Here is a 21,885-nt window from a genome sequence, read left to right on the forward strand (position 1 = left end):
GGGGAAGGCGGTGTGATGTCAGAGTCTTGCGAACGTTGGAGTAATGAGGTGGATGGAGATCGGAGCTGAGGGAGGTGGAAGGCTGAGAGGCAAACTGTGTACAGAGTGAGGAGTGGAGGGGTGTGGGGGGGGGGGGGGGGGGAAGGCGTGAGCAGGAGGAAGGCAGAGAATCTTGAGGGGGAGGAAAGGGAAAATGATTTTTCCTGCGTTCCCTGCATCCAGCGACAGGCGGAGGCAGCAGCTAAATGTCAGACTGTAAAAGTGAGAGACCTGGCCGGCCAACAACTGCCTTCCACACTTAAAATATATCACAGCGTTCGGTGTCAGCTTACACACAGAAATCATCTTGCTGTAACAGCCCAGTGAGAGTCAGTGTGTGGAACTGTATCCCAGTGAGAGTCAGTGTGTGTGGAACTGTTTCCCAGTGAGAGTCAGTGTGTGTGGAACTGGATCCCAGTGAGAGTCAGTGTGTGTGGAACTGTCCCCCAGTGAGAGTCAGTGTGTGTGGAACTGTATCCCAGTGAGAGTCAGTGTGTGGGACCCGTACCCCAGTGAGAGTCAGTGTGTGTGGACCTGTACCCCAGTGAGAGTCAGTGTGTGTGGAACTGTACCCCAGTGAGAGTCAGTGTGTGTGGAACTGTATCCCAGTGAGAGTCAGTGTGTGTGGAACTGTATCCCAGTGAGAGTCAGTGTGTGGAACTGTATCCCAGTGAGAGTCAGTGTGTGTGGAACTGTATCCCAGTGAGAGTCAGTGTGTGGGACCCGTACCCCAGTGAGAGTCAGTGTGTGTGGACCTGTACCCCAGTGAGAGTCAGTGTGTGTGGAACTGTACCCCAGTGAGAGTCAGTGTGTGTGGAACTGTATCCCAGTGAGAGTCAGTGTGTGTGGAACTGTATCCCAGTGAGAGTCAGTGTGTGTGGAACTGTATCCCAGTGAGAGTCAGTGTGTGTGGAACTGTACCCCAGTGAGAGTCAGTGTGTGTGGAACTGTATCCCAGTGAGAGTCAGTGTGTGTGGAACTGTATCCCAATGAGAGTCAGTGTGTGGAACTGTACCACAGTGAGAGTCAGTGTGTGTGGAACTGTATCCCAGTGAGAGTCAGTGTGTGTGGAACTGTATCCCAGTGAGAGTCAGTGTGTGTGGAACTGTATCCCAGTGAGAGTCAGTGTGTGGAACTGTACCCCAGTGAGAGTCAGTGTGTGGAACTGTATCCCAGTGAGAGTCAGTGTGTGGAACTGTACCCCAGTGAGAGTCAGTGTGTGTGGAACTGTATCCCAGTGAGAGTCAGTGTGTGTGGAACTGTATCCCAGTGAGAGTCAGTGTGTGTGGAACTGTCTCCCAGTGAGAGTCAGTGTGTGTGGAACTGTATCCCAGTGAGAGTCAGTGTGTGTGGAACTGTGTCCCAGTGAGAGTCAGAGTGTGTGGAACTGTATCCCAGTGAGAGTCAGTGTGTGTGGAACTGTCCCCCAGTGAGAGTCAGTGTGTGTGGAACTGTATCCCAGTGAGAGTCAGCGTGTGTGGAACTGTACCCCAGTGAGAGTCAGTGCGTGTGGAACTGTATCTCAGTGAGAGTCAGTGTGTGTGGAACTGTATCCCAGTGAGAGTCAGTGTGTGTGGAACTGTATCCCAGTGAGAGTCAGTGTGTGTGGAACTGTATCCCAGTGAGAGTCAGTGTGTGTGGAACTGTACCCCAGTGAGAGTCAGTGTGTGTGGAACTGTATCACAGTGAGAGTCAGTGTGTGTGGAACTGTATCCCAGTGAGAGTCAGTGTGTGTGGAACTGTATCCCAGTGAGAGTCAGTGTGTGTGGAACTGTCCCCCAGTAAGAGTCAGTGTGTGTGGAACTGAATCCCAGTGAGAGTCAGTGTGTGTGGAACTGTATCCCAGTGAGAGTCAGTGTGTGTGGAACTGTATCCCAGTGAGTGTCAGTGTGTGTGGAACTGTATCCCAGTGAGAGTCAGTGTGTGTGGAACTGTATCCCAGTGAGAGTCAGTGTGTGTGGAACTGTCCCCCAGTGAGAATCAGTGTGTGTGGAACTGTATCCCAGTGAGAGTCAGTGTGTGGATCCCGTACCCCAGTGAGAGTCAGTGTGTGTGCAACTGTATCCCAGTGAGAGTCAGTGTGAGTAGAACTGTACCCCAGTGAGAGTCAGTGTGTGTGGAACAGTACCCCAGTGAGTGTCAGTGTGTGTGGAACTGTACCCCAGTGAGAGTCAGTGTGTGTGGAACTGTATCCCAGTGAGAGTCAGTGTGTGTGGAACTGTATCCCAGTGAGAGTCAGTGTGTGTGGAACTGTATCCCAGTGAGAGTCAGTGTGTGTGGAACTGTATCCCAGAGAGAGTCAGTGTGTGTGGAACTGCATCCCAGTGAGAGTCAGTGTGTGTGGAACTGTATCCCAGTGAGAGTCAGTGTGTGTGGAACTGTACCCCAGTGAGAGCCAGTATGTGTGGAACTGTATCCCAGTGAGAGTCAGTGTGTGTGGAACTGTATCCCAGTGAGAGTCAGTGTGTGTGGAACTGTATCCCAGTGAGAGTCAGTGTGTGTGGAACTGTATCCCAGTGAGAGTCAGTGTGTGGGACCCGTACCCCAGTGAGAGTCAGTGTGTGTGTGGAACTGTACCCCAGTGAGAGTCAGTGTGTGTGGGACTGTATCCCAGTGAGAGTCAGTGTGTGTGGAACTGTATCCCAGTGAGAGTCAGTGTGTGTGGAACAGTATCCCAGTGAGAGTCAGTGTGTGCAACTGTACCCCAGTGATAGTCAGTGTGTGGAACTGTATCCCAGTGAGAGTCAGTGTGTGGAACTGTGTCCCAGTGAGAGTCAGTGTGTGTGGAACTGTATCCCAGTGAGAGTCAGTGTGTCAGCAATTTCAAAATGCACTTTCAGCTCAATTTCTCATTGGGTTTTCACAGTGGATGATAGAACCCTCGTATTCTATTCTCCCCGTGGACTTGATCAGGAAGCAGTTACTCAAATGCCGCCACTGCGTCCTCACTGGATCACACTGCAGACACTGCTCACCGGCCTATCGCACACACACGCTCCTCAAGCCCTGTACCAGCGGAGGAGCTTTCCATCTCTTACACAATACATCCAAAGTAATTTGGGGGGGAGAGAGGGAACACAGAACACAGCAGTAAAAATAAACCTGCTTAGAGAAGTTTAAAAATAATATATATATATTTTTAAAAGCTTTGGCCTTCCGTCAAAGATTACATTAAACAGATCCAGAAAATGCGCGTGAACATGCTTTGAAAACCAGGGCATTAACCCGTAACCTGCTGAATAAACAGTGACTCTGTACAGTTACACAGTGCGTAACCCTCACCCTGTATAAACACTGACTCTGTACAGTTACACAGTGAGTGATCCTCACCCTGAATAAACAGTGACTCTGTACAGTTACACAGTGAGTGATCCTCACCCTGAATAAACAGTGACTCTGTACAGTTACACAGTGAGTGATCCTCACCCTGAATAAACAGTGATTCTGTACAGTTACACAGTGAGTGATCCTCACCCTGCTGAATAAACAGTGACTCTGTACAGTTACAAAGAGAGTGATCCTCACCCTGAATAAACAGTGACTCTGTACAGTTACACAGTGAGTGACCCTCACCCTGTATAAACACTGACTCTGTACAGTTACACAGTGAGTGATCCTCACCCTGCTGAATAAACAGTGACTCTGTACAGTTACACAGTGAGTGATCGTCACCCTGAATAAACAGTGACTCTGTACAGTTACACAGTGAGTGATCCTCACCCTGCTGAATAAACAGTGACTCTGTACAGTTACACAGTGAGTGATCCTCACCCTGAATAAACAGTGACTCTGTACAGTTACACAGTGAGTGATCCTCACCCTGCTGAATAAACAGTGACTCTGTACAGTTACACAGTGAGTGATCCTCACCCCGAATAAACAGTGACTCTGTACAGTTACACAGTGAGTGATCCTCACCCTGAATAAACAGTGACTCTATACAGTTACACAGTGAGTGATCCTCACCCTGAATAAACAGTGACTCTGTACAGTTACACAGTGAGTGATCCTCACCCTGCTGAATAAACAGTGAATCTGTACAGTTACACAGTGAGTGATCCTCACCCTGCTGAATTAACAGTGACTCAGTACAGTTACACAGTGAGTGATCCTCACCCTGCTGAATAAACAGTGAATCTGTACAGTTACACAGTGAGTGATCCTTACCCTGATGAATAAACAGTGAACCTGTACAGTGACACAGTGAGTGATCCTCACCCTGAATAAACAGTGACTCTTTACGGTTACACAGTGAGTGTTCCTCACCCTGAATAAACAGTGACTCTGTACAGTTACACAGTGAGTGATCCTCTCCCTGCTGAATAAACAGTGACTCTGTACAGTTACACAGTGAGTGACCCTCACCCTGAATAAACAGTGACTCTGTACAGTTACACAGTGAGTGACCCTCACCCTGAATAAACAGTGACTCTGTACAGTTACCCAGTGAGCGATCCTCACCCTGAATAAACAGTGACTCTGTACAGTTACACAGTGAGTGACCCTCACCCTGAATAAACAGTGACTCTGTACAGTTACACAGTGAGTGATCCTCACCCTGAATAACCAGTGACTCTGTACAGTTACATAGAACATAGAAAACATAGAAAAATACAGCACAGAACAGGCCCTTCGGCCCACGATGTTGTGCCGAACCTTTGTCCTAGATTAATCATAGATTATCATTGAATTTACAGTGCAGAAGTAAACCATTCGGCCCATTGAGTCTGCACCGGCTCTTGGAAAGAGCACCCTACTCAAAGTCAACACCTCCACCCAACACTCAGGGCAATTTTGGACACTACGGGCAATTTATCATGGCCAATCCACCTAACCTGCACATCTTTGGACTGTGGGAGGAAACCGGAGCACCCGGTGGAAACCCACGCACACACGGGGAGGATGTGCAGTCTCCGCACAGACAGTGACCCAAGCCGGAATCGAACCTGGGACTCTGGAGCTGTGAACCAATTGTGCTATCCACAATGCTACCGTGCTGCCCTGAAGAACAAATAAATCTACACTATATCATTTTACCATAATCCATGTACCTATCCAATAGCTGCTTAAAGGTCCCTAATGTTTCCGACTCAACTACTTCCACAGGCAGTGCATTCCATGCCCCCACTACTCTCTGGGTAAAGAATCTACCTCTGACATCCCCCCTATATCTTCCACCATTCACCTTAAATTTATGTCCCTTTGTAATGGTTTGTTCCACCCTGGGAAAAAGTCTCTGACTGTCTACTCTATCTATTCCCCTGATCATCATATAAACCTCTGTCAAGTCGCCCCCCATCCTTCTCCGTTCTAATGAGAAAAGGCCTAGCACCCTCAACCTTTCCTCGTAAGACCTACTCTCCATTCCAGGCAACATCCTGGTAAATCTTCTTTGCACCTTTTCCAAAGCTTCCACATCCTTCCTAAAATGAGGCGACCAGAACTGTACACAGTACTCCAAATGTGGCCTTACCAAGGTTTTGTACAGCTGCATCATCACCTCACGGCTCTTAAATTCAATCCCTCTGTTAATGAACGCGAGCACACCAGAGGCCTTTTTCACAGCTCTATTCACTTGAGTGGTAACTTTCAAAGATGTATGAACATAGACCCCAAGATCTCTCTGCTCCTCCACATTGCCAAGAACTCTACCGTTAACCCTGTATTCCGCATTCATATTTGTCCTTCCAAAATGGACAACCTCACACTTTTCAGGGTTAAACTCCATCTGCCACTTCTCAGCCCAGCTCTGCATCCTATCTATGTCTCTTTGCAGCCAACAACAGCCCTCCTCACTATCCACAACTCCAGCAATCTTCGTATCGTCTGCAAATTTACTGACCCACCCTTCAATTCCCTCATCCAAGTCATTAATGAAAACCGCAAACAGCAGAGGACTCAGAACTGATCCCTGCGGTACGCCACTGGTAACTGGGATCCAGGCTGAATATTTGCCATCTACCACCACTCTCTGACTTCTATCGGTTAGCCAGTTCGTTCTCCAACTGGCCAAATTTCCCACTATCCCATGCCTCCTTACTTTCTGCAGAAGCCTACCATGGGGAACCTTATCAAATGCCTTACTAAAATCCATGTACACTATATCCACTGCTTTACCTGCATCCACATGCTTGGTCACCTCCTCAAAGAATTCAATAAGTCTTGTAAGGCAAGAACTACCCCTCACAAATCCGTGCTGACTATCCCTAATCAAGCAGTGTCTTTCCAGATGCTCAGAAATCCTATCCTTCAGTACCCTTTCCATGACTTTGCCTACCACCGAAGTAAGACTAACTGGCCTGTAATTCCCAGGGGTATCCCTATTCCCTTTTTTGAACAGGGGCACGACATTCGCCACTCTCCAATCCCCTGGTACCACCCCTGTTGACAGTGAGGACGAAATGATCATTGCCAACGGCTCTGCAATTTCATCTCTTGCTTCCCATAGAATCCTTGGATATATCCCGTCAGGCCCGGGGGACTTGTCTATCCTCAAGTTTTTCAAAATGCCCAACACATCTTCCTTCCTCACAAGTATTTCCTCGAGCTTACCAATCTGTTTCACACTGTCCTCTCCAACAATATCGCCCCTCTCATTTGTAAATACAGAAGAAAAGTACTCGTTCAAGACCTCTCCTATCTCTTCAGACTCAATACACAATCTCCCGCTACTGTCCTTGATCGGACCTACCCTCGCTCTAGTCATTCTCATATTTCTCACATATGTGTAAAAGGCCTTGGGGTTTTCCTTGATCCTACCCGCCAAAGATTGTTTATGCCCTCTCTTAGCTCTCCTAATCCCTTTCTTCAGTTCCCTCCTGGCTATCTTGTATCCCTCCAACGCCCTGTCTGAACCTTGTTTCCTCAGCCTTACATAAGTCACCTTTTTCCTCTTAACAAGACATTCAACCTCTCTTGTCAACCATGGTTCCCTCACTCGACCATCTCTTCCCTGCCTGACAGTGATTGATCCTCACCCTGCTGAATAAACAGTGACTCTGTACAGTTACACAGTGAGTGACCCTCACCCTGAATAAACAGTGACTCTGTACAGTTACACAGTGAGTGATCCTCACGCTGCTGAATAAACAGTGACTCTGTACAGTTACACAGTGAGTGAACCTCACCCTGAATAAACAGTGACTCTGTACAGTTACACAGTGAGTGATCCTCACCCTGAATAAACAGTGACTCTGTGCAGTTACACAGTGAGTGATCCTCACCCTGCTGAATAAACAGCGACTCTGTACAGTTACACAGTGAGTGACCCTCACCCTGAATAAACAGTGACTCTGTACAGTTACACAGTGAGTGATCCTCACCCTGAATAAACAGTGACTCTGTACAGTTACACAGTGAGTGATCGTCACCCTGAATAAAGAGTGAATTTGTACAGTTACACAGTGAGTGATCCTCACCCTGAATAAACAATGAATCTGTACAGTTACACAGTGAGTGATCCTCACCCTCAATAAACATTGACTCTGTACAGTTACACAGTGAGTGATCCTTACCCTGAATAAACAGTGACTCTGTACAGTTACACAATGAGTGATCCTCACCCTGAATAAACAGTGACTCTGTACAGTTACACAGTGAGTGATCCTCACCATGCTGAATAAACAGTGACTCTGTACAGTTACACAGTGAGTGATCCTCACCCTGCTGAATAAACAGTGACTCTGTACAGTTACACAGTGAGTGATCCTCACCCTGAATAAACAGTGAATTTGTACAGTTACACAGTGAGTGATCCTCACCCTGAATAAACAGTGAATCTGTACAGTTGCACAGTGAGTGATCCTCACTCTCAATAAACATTGACTCTGTACAGTTACACAGTGTGTGATCCTTACCCTGAATAAACAGTGACTCTGTACAGTTACACAGTGAGTGATCCTCACCCTGAATAAACAGTGATTCTGTACAGTTACACAGTGAGTGATCCTCACCCTGCTGAATAAACAGTGACTCTGTACAGTTACACAGTGAGTGACCCTCACCCTGCTGAATAAACAGTGACTCTGTACAGTTACACAGTGAGTGATCCTCACACTGAATAAACAGTGACCCTGTACAGTTACACAGTGAGTGATCCTCACCATGAATAAACAGTGACTCTGTACAGTTACACAGTGAGTGACCCTCACCCTGCTGAATAAACAGTGACTCTGTACAGTTACACAGTGAGTGATCCTCACCCTGCTGAATAAACAGTGACTCTGTACAGTTACACAGTGAGTGGCTCTGTACAGTTACGAAGTCTTACAACACCAGGTTAAAGTCCAACAGGTTTGTTTCGATGTCACTAGCTTTCGGAGCGCTGCTCCTTCCTGAGGTGAATGAAGAGGTATGTGATCCTCACCCTGCTGAATAATCAGTGACTCTGTACAGTTACAGAGTGAGTGATCCTCACCCTGAATAAACAGTGACTCTGTACAGTTACACAGTGAGTGATCCTCACCCTGAATAAACAGTGACTCTGTACAGTTACACAGTGAGTGATCCTCACCCTGAATAAACAGTGACTCTGTACAGTTACAGAGTGAGTGATCCTCACCCTGAATAAACAGTGACTCTGTACAGTTACACAGTGAGTGATCCTCACCCTGAATAAACACTGACTCTGTGCAGTTACACAGTGAGTGATCCTCACCCTGAATAAACAGTGACTCTGTACAGTTACACAGTGAGTGATCCTCACCCTGAATAAACACTGACTCTGTGCAGTTACACAGTGAGTGATCCTCACCCTGAATAAACACTGACTCTGCAGTTACACAGTGAGTGATCCTCACCCTGAATAAACAGTGACTCTGTACAGTTACACAGTGAGTGATCCTCACCCTGAATAAACACTGACTCTGAATAAACAGTGACTCTGTACAGTTACACAGTGAGTGGTGCTCACCCTGAATAAACAGTGACTGTACAGTTACAGAGTGAGTGACCCTCACCCTGAATAAACACTGACTCTGTACAGTTACACAGTGAGTGATGCTCACCCTGAATAAACAGTGACTCTGTACAGTTACACAGTGAGTGATCCTCACCCTGAATAAACAGTGACTCTGTACAGTTACACAGTGAGTGATGCTCACCCTGAATAAACAGTGACTCTGTACAGTTACACTGAGAGTGACTCTCACACTGCTGAATAAACAGTGACTCTACAGTTACACAGAGAGTGATCCTCACTCTGAATAAACAGTGACTCTACAGTTACACAGAGAGTGACACTTAATGATCTTCCCCACTCTGGATTTCTGAAGTGATGCCTATGGTCACTTATTTTGCAAATATTGCACATAATTCTTGCAATCCTCTTGTCTTCTGCACCCTGGATTTTGCTGGTGAAGACTATTTTCCCCCGACATGGGGCTGGGCAAATTAAGACTGAGGGAACAGCAACATGACCTGTACAATGCAATGATTGTTTGATTGAAAGTCAGGGGTTACCCTTTCGTACGAGCAAGTCGCCGTTCTGCACTTGTGACTTGGGCAGAGAAAATTAGAGACTATTATCCATGGGTGGAATCGCTGCCGGGGAGATCCTACAGTGCAGAGATCACCGGAGGAGCCCATGGAGGCTGAACTCTGATAGGTTTGCTCCTTTTATACATCAGGAATAATGAGATTAATCTCGCACATTAACCAAATCAACAAACTCATTGCGTGATTGGATTCAGTAGAATCTTCCCGTGCAACCCACAGCATGTTTCGGAGCTGGAATTTACACAGTCTGTCTGTGAAGGACAATCAACATGCAGGTTGGGGGATGGGGTCCTGACCTGTGGGATGCCAAGTTTTAAGCATCTCAGTTGACGCTCTTGTCTGCCAAGCGACTCCACCCTCACCCATCATAATTCGCAAACACCCACACAGCTGAAAAGAGCTGTATTTACATAGAACCTTCCACAACTACAAGATTACACAAAGTGATTTACAGTTAAAGCATCCTTGACATGGTGTCGCTGTTGTAAAGAAGGGGATGTGGCAGTTTATTTATTCACAGCGTGAACCCATGAAGATAAACGCAACAGAGATCAGTTTGGGCCAGGGCAGGAGAGAATACTGACCCTCTGACAGTGCGGCACTCCCTCAGTACTGACCCTCTGACAGTGCAGCACTCCCTCAGTACTGACCCTCTGACAGTGCGGCACTCCCTGAGTACTGATTCTCTGATAGTGCAGGTCTCCCTCAGTACTGACCCTCTGACAGTGCAGCACACCCTCAGTACTGACCCTCTGACAGTGCAGCACTCCCTCAGTACTGACCCTCTGACAGTGCGGCACTCCCTCAGTACTGACCCTCTGACAGTGCAGCACTCCCTCAGTACTGACTCTCTGACAGTGCAGCACTCCCTCAGTACTGACCCTCTGACAGTGCAGCACACCCTCAGTACTGACCCTCTGACAGTGCAGCACACCCTCAGTACTGACCCTCTGACAGTGCAGCACACCCTCAGTACTGACCCTCTGACAGTGCAGCACACCCTCAGTACTGACCCTCTGACAGTGCAGCACTCCCTCAGTACTGACCCTCTGACAGTGCAGCACTCACTCAGTACTGACCCTCTGACAGTGCAGCACTCACTCAGTCCTGACCCTCTGACAGTGCAGCACTCCCTCAGTACTGACTCTCTGACAGTGCAGCACTCCCTCAGTACTGACCCTCTGACAGTGCAGCACACCCTCAGTACTGACCCTCTGACAGTGCAGCACTACCTCAGTGCTGATCCTCTGACACTGCGGCACTCCCTCAGTACTGACCCTCTGACAGTGCAGCACACCCTCAGTACTGACCCTCTGACAGTGCAGTGTCCCTCAGTACTGACCCTCTGACAGTGCGGCACTCCCTCAGTACTGACCCTCTGACAGTGCAGCACACCCACAGTACTGACCCTCTGACAGTGCAGCACTTCCTCAGTACTGACCCTCTGACAGTGCGGCACTCCCTCAGTACTGACCCTCTGACAGTGTGGCACTGCCTCAGTACTGACCCTCTGACAGTGCAGCACTGCCTCAGTACTGACCCTCTGACAGTGCAGCACTCCCTCAGTACTGACCCTCTGACAGTGCAGCACTCCCTCAGTACTGACCCTCTGACAGTGCAGCACACCCTCAGTACTGACCCTCTGACAGTGCAGCACACCCTCAGTACTGACCCTCTGACAGTGCAGCACACCCTCAGTACTGACCCTCTGACAGTGCAGCACACCCTCAGTACTGACCCTCTGACAGTGCAGCACTCCCTCAGTACTGACCCTCTGACAGTGCAGCACTCCCTCAGTACTGACCCTCTGACAGTGCAGCACTCACTCAGTCCTGACCCTCTGACAGTGCAGCACTACCTCAGTGCTGATCCTCTGACACTGCGGCACTCCCTCAGTACTGACCCTCTGACAGTGCAGCACACCCTCAGTACTGACCCTCTGACAGTGCAGCACTCCCTCTGTACTGGCCCCCTGACATTGCAGCACTCCCTCAGTACTGACCCTCTGACAGTGTGGCACTGCCTCAGTACTGACCCTCTGACAGTGCAGCACTCCCTCAGTACTGACCCTCTGACAGTGTGGCACTGCCTCAGTACTGACCCTCTGACAGTGCAGCACTGCCTCAGTACTGACCTTCTGACAGTGCAGCACTCACTCAGTCCTGACCCTCTGACAGTGCAGCACTCCCTCAGTACTGACCCTCTGACAGTGCAGCACACCCTCAGTACTGACCCTCTGACAGTGCAGCACACCCTCAGTACTGACCCTCTGACAGTGCAGCACACCCTCAGTACTGACCCTCTGACAGTGCAGCACTCCCTCAGTACTGACCCTCTGACAGTGCAGCACTCCCTCAGTACTGACCCTCTGACAGTGCAGCACTCACTCAGTCCTGACCCTCTGACAGTGCAGCACTACCTCAGTGCTGATCCTCTGACACTGCGGCACTCCCTCAGTACTGACCCTCTGACAGTGCAGCACACCCTCAGTACTGACCCTCTGACAGTGCAGTGTCCCTCAGTACTGACCCTCTGACAGTGCGGCACTCCCTCAGTACTGACCCTCTGACAGTGCAGCACACCCTCAGTACTGACCCTCTGACAGTGCAGCACTTCCTCAGTACTGACCCTCTGACAGTGCGGCACTCCCTCAGTACTGACCCTCTGACAGTGTGGCACTCCCTCAGTACTGACCCTCTGACAGTGCAGCACTGCCTCAGTACTGACCCTCTGACAGTGCAGCACTCCCTCAGCACTGACCCTCTGACAGTGCAGCACTCCCTCAGTACTGACCCTCGCACACTACAGTGCTCCCCCAGTTTGGCATGGGCAGCGTCAGTCTAAGTGGGGCTGGTTTAGCACAGTGGGCTAAACAGCTGGCCTGTAATGCAGCACAAGGCCAGCAGCGCGGGTTCAATTCCCGTACCGGCCTCCCCGAACAGGCGCCGCAATGTGGCGACTAGGGGCTTTTCACAGGAACTTCATTGAAGCCTACTTGTGACAATAAGCGATTATTATTATTGTTATTAAGTTGTTCTGCTCTAACCTCCTGGAGTATTGCATTGAACAGGTGGAGGGCCAATTTTAGTGCTGATGTCTTTCTCCCCAAAGCCTGCACGCGTCTGCTCCTGTCCATAGTGCAGTAAAGGGATTATCAGACTGCACAAACTGTTACTCTATCCGAGTTGTTGAACAATTGCAAGACCTGCTCCTTGCCCTGGGCACAGGTGTGCCCCTGCTCTGCACCAGCATCCTGCCTTTTAGCAAGGTTGAGAATCACAGAATGTTTCCAGTGTGGAAGGAGGCAGCCTCTGAAAGCACCGTACTTAGGCCCACATTTTTGCCCAATCCCTGTAACCCTAACCTAACCTGCCCGCCTTTGGTCTGTGGGGGGAAACCGGGGCACCCGGAGGAAACCCACGCAGACGCGGGGAGAACGTGCAGACCCCCGCACAGACAGTGACCCAAGCCGGGAATCGAACCGGGGCCCCTGGCGGAGTGGGGCAGCGGTGCTGACCACCGTGTCACCCTAGCTTGGTGCCCTGCCTCGAGCGTCCTATCAGGTACCTGCGCCCTAAAGCCCTCCTGAGCCCCTGCTCCGTGGGTTCAAATCTTCAATTGTGCCGGACAGCTGATCCCAGTATTTAGGAGCATTTCTGGGAATTCCGTGTGTGGCCCTTATTAAATCAGTTGTACCAACTCCCTCCAACAGCTGGAGATAAGACAGTAACATCTGTCAGGGCTTGATCAACAGCTGCAGAGGGATGGGACAGCTGAGTGGAGAACCACAACTGGAACAGCTGTACAGGCACAGCTAGGATCGCCAGTACACAACAAATCTCCTGACTGATTCACTCGGACCCGCGCATGGGTAAAATCACAGTCTGGGTCTGAACCCTGGCCACTTTAAATTTACTCTGCAGCATGGAGATGTTCCCTGTGTGAAAACCTCCCGTGACAAATGTTTTTGTGACTTATTTTCCACATCACTATCTGTACCCCTCTCCCCCTCACTCAGCCTGGGTTGCAGTTAAGGATTCAGTCGCTCATTGCCCTGCCTAAAATCCAGTTCTCCAGAGACAGAGAGAGAGAGAGAGACAGAGAGAGAGAGAGAGACAGAGAGAGAGACACACAGAGAGAGACAGAGAGAGAGAGAGAGACAGAGAGAGAGAGACAGAGAGAGAGAGAGAGAGACAGAGAGAGAGAGAGAGAGAGACAGAGAGAGAGAGAGAGACGGAGAGAGAGACAGAGAGAGAGACAGAGACAGAGAGAGAGACAGAGAGAGAGACAGAGGCAGAGAGAGAGACAGAGACAGAGAGAGAGACGGAGAGAGAGACGGAGAGAGAGAGAGAGACAGAGAGAGAGAGAGACAGACAGAGAGAGAGATGGAGAGAGAGACAGAGAGAGAGACAGAGACAGAGAGAGAGACAGAGAGACGGAGAGAGAGACAGAGAGAGAGACGGAGAGAGAGACGGAGAGAGAGACAGAGAGAGAGAGACAGAGAGAGAGAGAGACACACACAGAGAGAGAGACAGAGAGGGAGAGACAGAGACAGAGAGAGAGTGAAACAGAGAACCCCTGAGCCCTCAGGAATTGTGTTGCTGGCATGGAGAGGATTTAACCCAATCAGAGACACAAACAGAATTGAAGTATTACAGGCACACTGATTGTGTTTGGATCACTCCCTTTGTGTATGTCTGTCTCTCTCTGTCTGTCTCTGTGTGTGGCTCTATCTCTGTACGCCTCTCCATCCCTCTCTTTCTCTCTGTTTCTTTTCTCTCTGTCCTCTTTCTGTCTCTTTATCTTATGTCTGTCTGTCTCTCTCTGTGTGTTTGTGTCGCTCTCTCTCCCTCTGTCTGTGTGTGTGTCTCTCTCTCTGCCTCTCCCTCTCTGTCTCTGTCTCTCTCGCTATTCCTCGCTGTCTCTCTCTCTCTCTGTGCCTCTCTGTCTGTGTGTGTGTGTATCTGTCTCTCTGTGTGTCTATCACAGTGTCTGCGTGTGTGTGTCTCTCTCTGTCTCTCCCTCTCTCTCTGTGTCTGTGTGTCTCTCCCTCTCTGTGTCTCTATATGCGCCTCTCTCTCTCTCTATTGCTGTGAATGCATCTTCAGATATGAACAATGAGATGCTCTTTCTGTGTGTCTCTGTCTCTCTCACCTGCATCTCTGCTTCCCTGCCTCTCTCTGTCTGGAGTTGTCTGTGTGCGTGTGTGTCTGTCTATCTCTTCCTGTCTGTCCCTATCCCTATTTGCGTTTTCTGTCTCTCTCTGTTCTTCACTCTCTAACTTTGTTTATCCCTCTCTCACTGCCTGTCTCCCTGTCTTTCTGCTGCTTTGTCCTCTGTGTTTCTCTCCCGTCTCACCTCGTTATCAAACTGAATTCCACATCAGCCTGTTGGCCAGTGTGTGGCGGAGAGAATGTGACAAAGTCTCCCTGAGCAGCTCCCACACTCCCTCACTCACTCCCTCACTCCCTCCCACACTCCCTGCCTCACTCCCTCCCTCCCTCACTCCCACACTCACTCACTCTCTCCCTCCCTCACTCACTCCCTCACTCACTCCCACACTCCCTCCCTCCCTCACTCACTCCCTCCCTCCCTCACTCACTCCCTCACTCCCTCCCTCACTCACTCTCTCACTCCCTCCCTCCCTCACTCACTCCCTCACTCCCTCCCTCACTCCCTCCCTCCCTCACTCCCTCACTCACTCACACTCACTCTCACTCCCCCACTCCCTCACTCACTCACTCCCTCACTCCCTCCCTCCCTCCCTCACTCCCTCACTGACTCCCTCCCTCACTCACTCACTCCCTCACTCACTCACACTCACTCTCACTCCCTCACTCCCTCCCTCCCTCCCTCACTCCCTCACTCACTCACTCCCTCACTCACTCACACTCACTCTCACTCCCTCACTCCCTCATTCACACTCACTCTTACTCTCACTCCCTCACTCACACTCACTCAGTCACACTCCCTCACACACTCACACTCACTCTCACTCCCTCACTCACTCACACTCACTCTAACTCCCTCACTCACTCCCTCACTCACTCTCACTCCCTCATTCCCACACTCCCTCACTCACACTCACTCTCACTCACTCTCACTCCCTCACTCACTCACTCACTCCCTCCCTCACTCCCTCACTCACTCACTCCCTCACTCACACTCACTCTCACTCCCTCACTCACTCCCTCACTCACTCCCTCACTCCCTCACACTCACTCTCACTCACTCACTCACTCCCTCACTCACTCACACTCCCTCACTCCCTCACTCACACTCCCTCACTCACACTCCCTCACTCACACTCACTCTCACTCCCTCACTCACTCCCTCACTCACACTCCCTCACTCACTCACACTCACTCCCTCACTCACTCACTCACTCCCTCACTCACTCTCACTCACACTCACTCTCACTCACACTCATTCACACTCACTCACTCACTCTCACTCCCTCACTCACACTCCCTCACTCACACTCCCTCACTCACTCACTCACACTCACTCCCTCACTCACTCACTCACTCTCACTCTCACTCCCTCACTCACACTCCCTCACTCACTCACTCACACTCACTCCCTCACTCACTCTCACTCTCACTCCCTCACTCACACTCCCTCACTCATTCACTCACACTCACTCTCACTCACACTGCCTCACTCACTCACTCACACTCACTCTCACTCCCTCACTCACTCACTCACTCACACTCACTCTCACTCCCTCACTCACTCTCACTCCCTCATTCACTCACACTCACTCTCACTCACTCACTCACTCTCACTCCCTCACTCACTCACACTCCCTCACTCACTCACTCTCACTCACTCTGTTTTCTCTTTCTCACTCTCTCTCTCTCTTTCTTTCTCACTCTCTCATTCTCACTCTCTGACTCTCTCACTCACTCACTCACTCCCTCTCCCTCCCTCTCACTGTCTCACCCTCTATCACTCACTGTCTCTCTCGCAGTTTCTCTCTCTCTCTTTCCCATTCTCTTTCTCTCTCTCTCACACACACTCACTGACTCTCTCACACTCCCTCCCTCCCCCTCTCCCTCCCTCTCTCACACGCTCTCTCTCTCCTCCCTCTCCCCCTCTCTCCTCCCTCCCCCTCTCTCTCCCTCCCCCTCTCTCTCCCTACCTCCCTCTCACCTTCCTTCCTCTCACACTCTCTCTCCCTCCCTCCCCCCACTCTCACACACTTTCTCTCTCCCTCCCTCCCCCCCTCTCTCCCTCCCTCTCACACTCTCCCTCCCTCTCACACTCTCACACTCTCTCCCTCCGTCCCTTTCTCTCTCCCTCCCTCCTCTCTCTCCCTCCCTCTCTCTCTCCCTCCTTCTCTCACACACTCTCTCTCTCTCTCTCCCTCCCTCCATCTCTCTCTCCCTCCCTCTCCGTCCCTCCCCCTCTCTCTCCCTCCCTCTTCCTCCATCCCCCTCTCTCTCCCTCTCACACTCTCTCCCTCCCTCTCATACTCTCCCTTTCTCCCTCTCTCTCTCCCACCCTCACCCTCTCCCTCCCTCTCTTACACACACTCTCTCTCCCCCTCTCTCCCCCTCCCTCCCTCTCTCACACATTCTCTCTCCATCCCTCCCTCGCCCCCTCTCTCTCCCACCCTCCCTCTCACACTCTATGTTCTATACATATGGATGATAAGGGAATGATGGACTTTAGAGTGGTTTCACAGGTCGGCGCAACATCGAGGGCGAAGGGCCTGTACTGTGCTGTAATGTTCTATGTTCACTCTCCTCCCTCTCACACACTCTCTCTCTCTCTCATACACTCTCTCCCTCCCTCCCTCTCTCTCACACTCTCTCTCCTCCCTCTCTCCCTCCCTCTCTCACACACTTTCTCTCTCCCTCCCTCCCTCTCTCTCCCTCCCTCCTCTCTCAAACACTCTCTCTCTCCCTCCTTCCCACTCCCTCTCACACTTTCTCTCACCCCCTCTCTCTTCCTCCCTCTCACTCTCTCTCTCCCTCCCTCTCTCCATCCCTCCCTCTCACACTCCCCCTCTCTCTCCCACCCTCCCTCTTTCCCTCATTTCCTCTCACACTCTCCCTCCCTCTCACACTCTCTCTCTCTCTCATACATTTGCTCCCTCCCTCCCTCTCACACTCTCTCTATCCGTCCTCTCTCCCTAAATCCCTCCCTCTCTCACACACTTTATCTCTCCCTCCCTTCCTCTCTCTCTCTTCCTCCCGCCCTCTGTCACTCACACACTCTCTCTCTCCCTTCCTCCCCATCTCCCTCCCTCCCTCCCTCTCACACTCTCGCTCCCTCTCCTCTCCCTCCCTCTCTCACACACTCTCTCCCTCCCTCCCCCTCTCTCTCTCCCTCCCCTCTCTCTCTCCCTCCCACACTCTCTCTCTCCCTCCCACACTTTCCCTCCCTCCCTCTCACACTACATCTCTCTCCTTCCCTCCCTCCCTCTCTCGCACTTTCTCTCTCCCTCCCTTCCTCTCTCCCTCCCTCCCTCACACACTCTCCCTCCCTCTCTCTCCCTCCCCCTCCCTCTCTCCTCCCTCCCTTCCTCGCACACTCCCTCTCTCCCTCCCTTCCCCGTCCCTCTCACACTTTCTCTCTCCAACCTCTCTCCCTCCCCACTCTCTCCTTCCCTCTCCCTCCCTCTCACACTCCCTCTCTCTCTCTCCCTCCCTCTCACACTCATTCCCCCCTCCTCCCCTCCCTCTCCCACTCCCTCTTGCCCCCCTCCCTCTCTCACAGACTCTCTCCCTCCCCCCAGCCTCCCTCGCTCTCTCCCTCTCTCACACACTCTCTCCCCCCTCTCCCTCTCTCCCCCTCCCTCTCTCTCTCCCCCTCCCTCTCACACTCCCTCCCTCTCTTCCTCCCTCTCTCACACACTCTCTCCCTCTCTCATACATCTCTCTCTCTCCCTCCCCCTCTCTCCCTCCCTCCCTCTCCCCCTCTCCCTCCCTCCCTCTCCCCCTCTCTCTCCCTCCCTCCCCCTCTCTCTACCTCCCTCTCACACTCTCCCTCCCTCCCTCCTTTTCACACTCCCTCTCTCTCTCTCCCTCCCCCTCCCTCTCACACTCCCTCCCTCTCTCACACACTATCTCTCCCTCCTCCCTCTCTCTCTCCCTCCCTCTCTCTCTCCCTCTCACACTCCCTCTCTCTCTCCCTCCCTCTCCCTCCGCCCCTCCCTCTCTCTCTCCCTCACTCTCACACTCTCCCTCCCTCTCACACTCCCTCTCTCTCTCCCTCCCTCCCTCTCTCTCTCTCTCCCTCTCTCTCCCTCCCTCTCTCTCTCTCCCTCTCACACTGCCTCTCTCTCTCCTCTCACACTCCCTCTCTCTCTCGCTCCCTCTCCCCCTCTCTCCGCCCCTCCCTCTCTCTCTGTCCCTCCCTTTCACACTCTCTCTCCCTCCCTCCCTCTCACACTCCCTCTCTCTCTCCCTCCCTCTCTCTCTCCCTCCCTCTCTCTCTCCCCCTCTCACACTCCCCCTCTCTCCCTCTCACACTCCCTCTCTCTCTCCCTCCCTCCCTTTATCTCTCTCTCTCTCCCCCTCTCACACTCCCTCTCTCTCTCCCTCCCTCTCCCCCTCTCTCTCCGCCCCTCCCTCTCTCTCTGTCCCTGCCTCTCACACTCTCCCTCCCTCCCTCTCACACTCCCCTCTCTCTCCCTCCCTCTCTCTCTCTCTCTCCCTCTCTCTCTCTCTCTCTCTCCCTCCCTCCCTCTCTCTCCCTCCCTCTCTCTCTCCCCTCTCACACTCCCTCTCTCTCTCCCTCTCACACTCCCTTTCTCTCTCCCTCCCTCTCTCCCCCTCTCACACTCCCTCTCTCTCATTCTCTCTCACACTCCCTCTCTCTCTCCTCTCACACTCCCTCTCTCTCTCCCCCTCCCTCCCTCTCTCTTTCCCTCCCTCCATCTCTCTCTCTCCCCTCCCTCCCTCTCACACTCCCTCTCTCTCTCCCTCCTCCCTCTCACACTCCCTCTCTCTCTCCCTCCTCTCTCTCTCCCCCTCTCACACTCCCTCTCTCTCCCTCTCACACTCCCTTTCTCTCTCCCTCCCTCTCTCTCTCCCCCTCTCACACTCCCTCTCTCTCCCTCTCACACTCCCTTTCTCTCTCCCTCCCTCTCTCTCTCCCCCTCTCACACTCCCTCTCTCTCTCCCTCCCTCCCTCTCTCTCTCCCCCTCTCACACTCCCTCTCTCACACTCCCTCTCTCTCTCTCCCTCTCACACTCCCTTTCTCTCTCCCTCCCTCTCTCTCTCCCCCTCTCACACTCCCTCTCTCTCCCTCGCACACTCCCTTTCTCTCTCCCTCCCTCTCTCTCTCCCCCTCTCACACTCCCTCTCTCTCTCCCTCCCTCCCTTTATCTCTCTCTCTCTCCCCCTCTCACACTCCCTCTCTCTCTCTCCTCCTCTCCCCTCTCTCTCCGCCCCTCCCTCTCTCTCTGTCCCTGCCTCTCACACTCTCCCTCCCTCCCTCTCACACTCCCCCTCTCTCTCCCTCCCTCTCTCTCTCTCTCTCCCTCTCTCTCTCTCTCTCTCCCTCCCTCCCTCTCTCTCCTCCCTCTCTCTCTCCCCCTCTCACACTCCCTCTCTCTCTCCCTCTCACACTCCCTTCTCTCTCCCTCCCTCTCTCCCCTCTCACACTCCTCTCTCTCATTCTCTCTCACACTCCCTCTCTCTCTCCCTCTCACACTCCCTCTCTCTCTCCCCCTCCCTCCCTCTCTCTTTCCCTCCCTTCATCTCTCTCTCTCCCCCTCCCTCCCTCTCACACTCCCTCTCTCTCTCCCCTCCCTCCCTCTCACACTCCCTCTCTCTCTCCCTCCCTCTCTCTCTCCCCCTCTCACACTCCCTCTCTCTCCCTCTCACACTCCCTTTCTCTCTCCCTCCCTCTCTCTCTCCCCCTCTCACACTCCCTCTCTCTCCCTCTCACACTCCCTTTCTCTCTCCCTCCCTCTCTCTCTCCCCCTCTCACACTCCCTCTCTCTCTCCCTCCCTCCCTCTCTCTCTCCCCCTCTCACACTCCCTCTCTCACACTCCCTCTCTCTCTCTCCCTCTCACACTCCCTTTCTCTCTCCCTCCCTCTCTCTCTCCCCCTCTCACACTCCCTCTCTCTCCCTCGCACACTCCCTTTCTCTCTCCCTCCCTCTCTCTCTCCCCCTCTCACACTCCCTCTCTCTCTCCCTCCCTCCCTCTCTCTCTCCCCCTCTCACACTCCCTCTCTCTCTCCCCCTCTCACACTCCCTCTCTCTCTCCCCCTCTCACACTCCCTCTCTCACACTCTCTCACCTGCCTGCTGGCTCTGCCGGGAGCTCCTGTGGGATTTGCAGATTCCGCGGCCGTGGAGCAGAGCGTGAAGGGGTTTCTCCTCGTCTGGTTTGGGGAGACACTTTAGATCCACTCCGCAGAGCTCAGTGTAAACGCCACAACTGTGCCCCTCTGGGAGGGCACAGGTCAGACAACAGCCACAGCCTGGCTCCTTGACCAGCTCACAGCCCACAGGGTGAGCCTGGCACAGCGAGGAAGATTTCTCATCACAGGGTTGGCAATGAACCATCGGACCCAAAGCTTGCGAGCGGCTGCAGTAACTCACCCAGAAAAGCATCAAAACCTGCCAGAACCCCAACATGCCAGCACTGTCCGGGGGGCACGAGAGGCTGGGCAAGAAACAAAAAGTTGTTCCAAACTTTGAAAAAGTTTTCCAAAACTTTCGAAAACAAAAGTTGTCAAATTGTCCCTTTTGTAAATTATTTGCAAAATTGCACTTAATAAAACACAGTTATCAAACTTTCCTTGCAGAAAACTTGTAAAGTCTGCAGACTGTGCAGTCTGAGAGCAGGCGCCTCTGTCCCACTCGACTATCTGCTCCAGCTCGCTTCCCGACTGCCCTTTTAAATAGATCTCCCTCCACTGCCTGAATAAATCACTCCTCCCAGCACCAGAGCGAAGGAAGAGCATTTGGAAATGTAACTCCCAGCTGTGAGGCAGGCCAATATTCACTCAGCCGCACTTTGAAAGGCGACACCCATTTGAAAACTTGAAGCAACCCTATTACTGTAATGAGGGAGAGGCGATTTCAATCCACTCTCATCCTCCCAGTCTGTGCAGTGCAGAGGAAAGAGAGAGAAAGAGTGTGTGGCAGAGGGGGGAGAGAGAGAGGGACAGAGAGACAGACAGAAATGGAGAACAAACAAAAGTGCAGGAGGGAGAGACCAATAGATGCAAAGACCGAGGGACACTGACCTACAAAGAGAGAGAGAGGAGAGGGAGGGAGAAAAAGAGTGTGAGACAGAGGAAGGGAGGGAGGGAGGGAGGGTGAGAGAGGGGGAGAGGGAGGGAGAGAGAGGGGGAGAGGGAGAGAGAGACACACACAATAGG

At 52.0% G+C, this 21,885-nt stretch overlaps 1 protein-coding gene across 1 annotated transcript in view; it reads right to left on the minus strand.

Annotated features, from left to right (window-relative positions):
* Window positions 1-21,569, minus strand: part of igfbp5b (insulin-like growth factor binding protein 5b) — a 59,715-nt gene extending 38,146 nt beyond the window's left edge. The window contains exon 1 of the mRNA XM_072468519.1: window positions 20,797-21,569. Within this exon, the coding sequence (XP_072324620.1) occupies window positions 20,797-21,136 (340 nt within the window). The 5' untranslated portion in view covers window positions 21,137-21,569. The remainder of the gene's footprint in view (window positions 1-20,796) is intronic.
* Between the last annotated feature and the right edge of the window lie 316 nt (window positions 21,570-21,885).

This window comes from Scyliorhinus torazame, chromosome 2, assembly GCF_047496885.1.
Source record: "Scyliorhinus torazame isolate Kashiwa2021f chromosome 2, sScyTor2.1, whole genome shotgun sequence".
In the NCBI taxonomy this organism is placed as follows: Eukaryota; Metazoa; Chordata; class Chondrichthyes; order Carcharhiniformes; family Scyliorhinidae; genus Scyliorhinus; species Scyliorhinus torazame.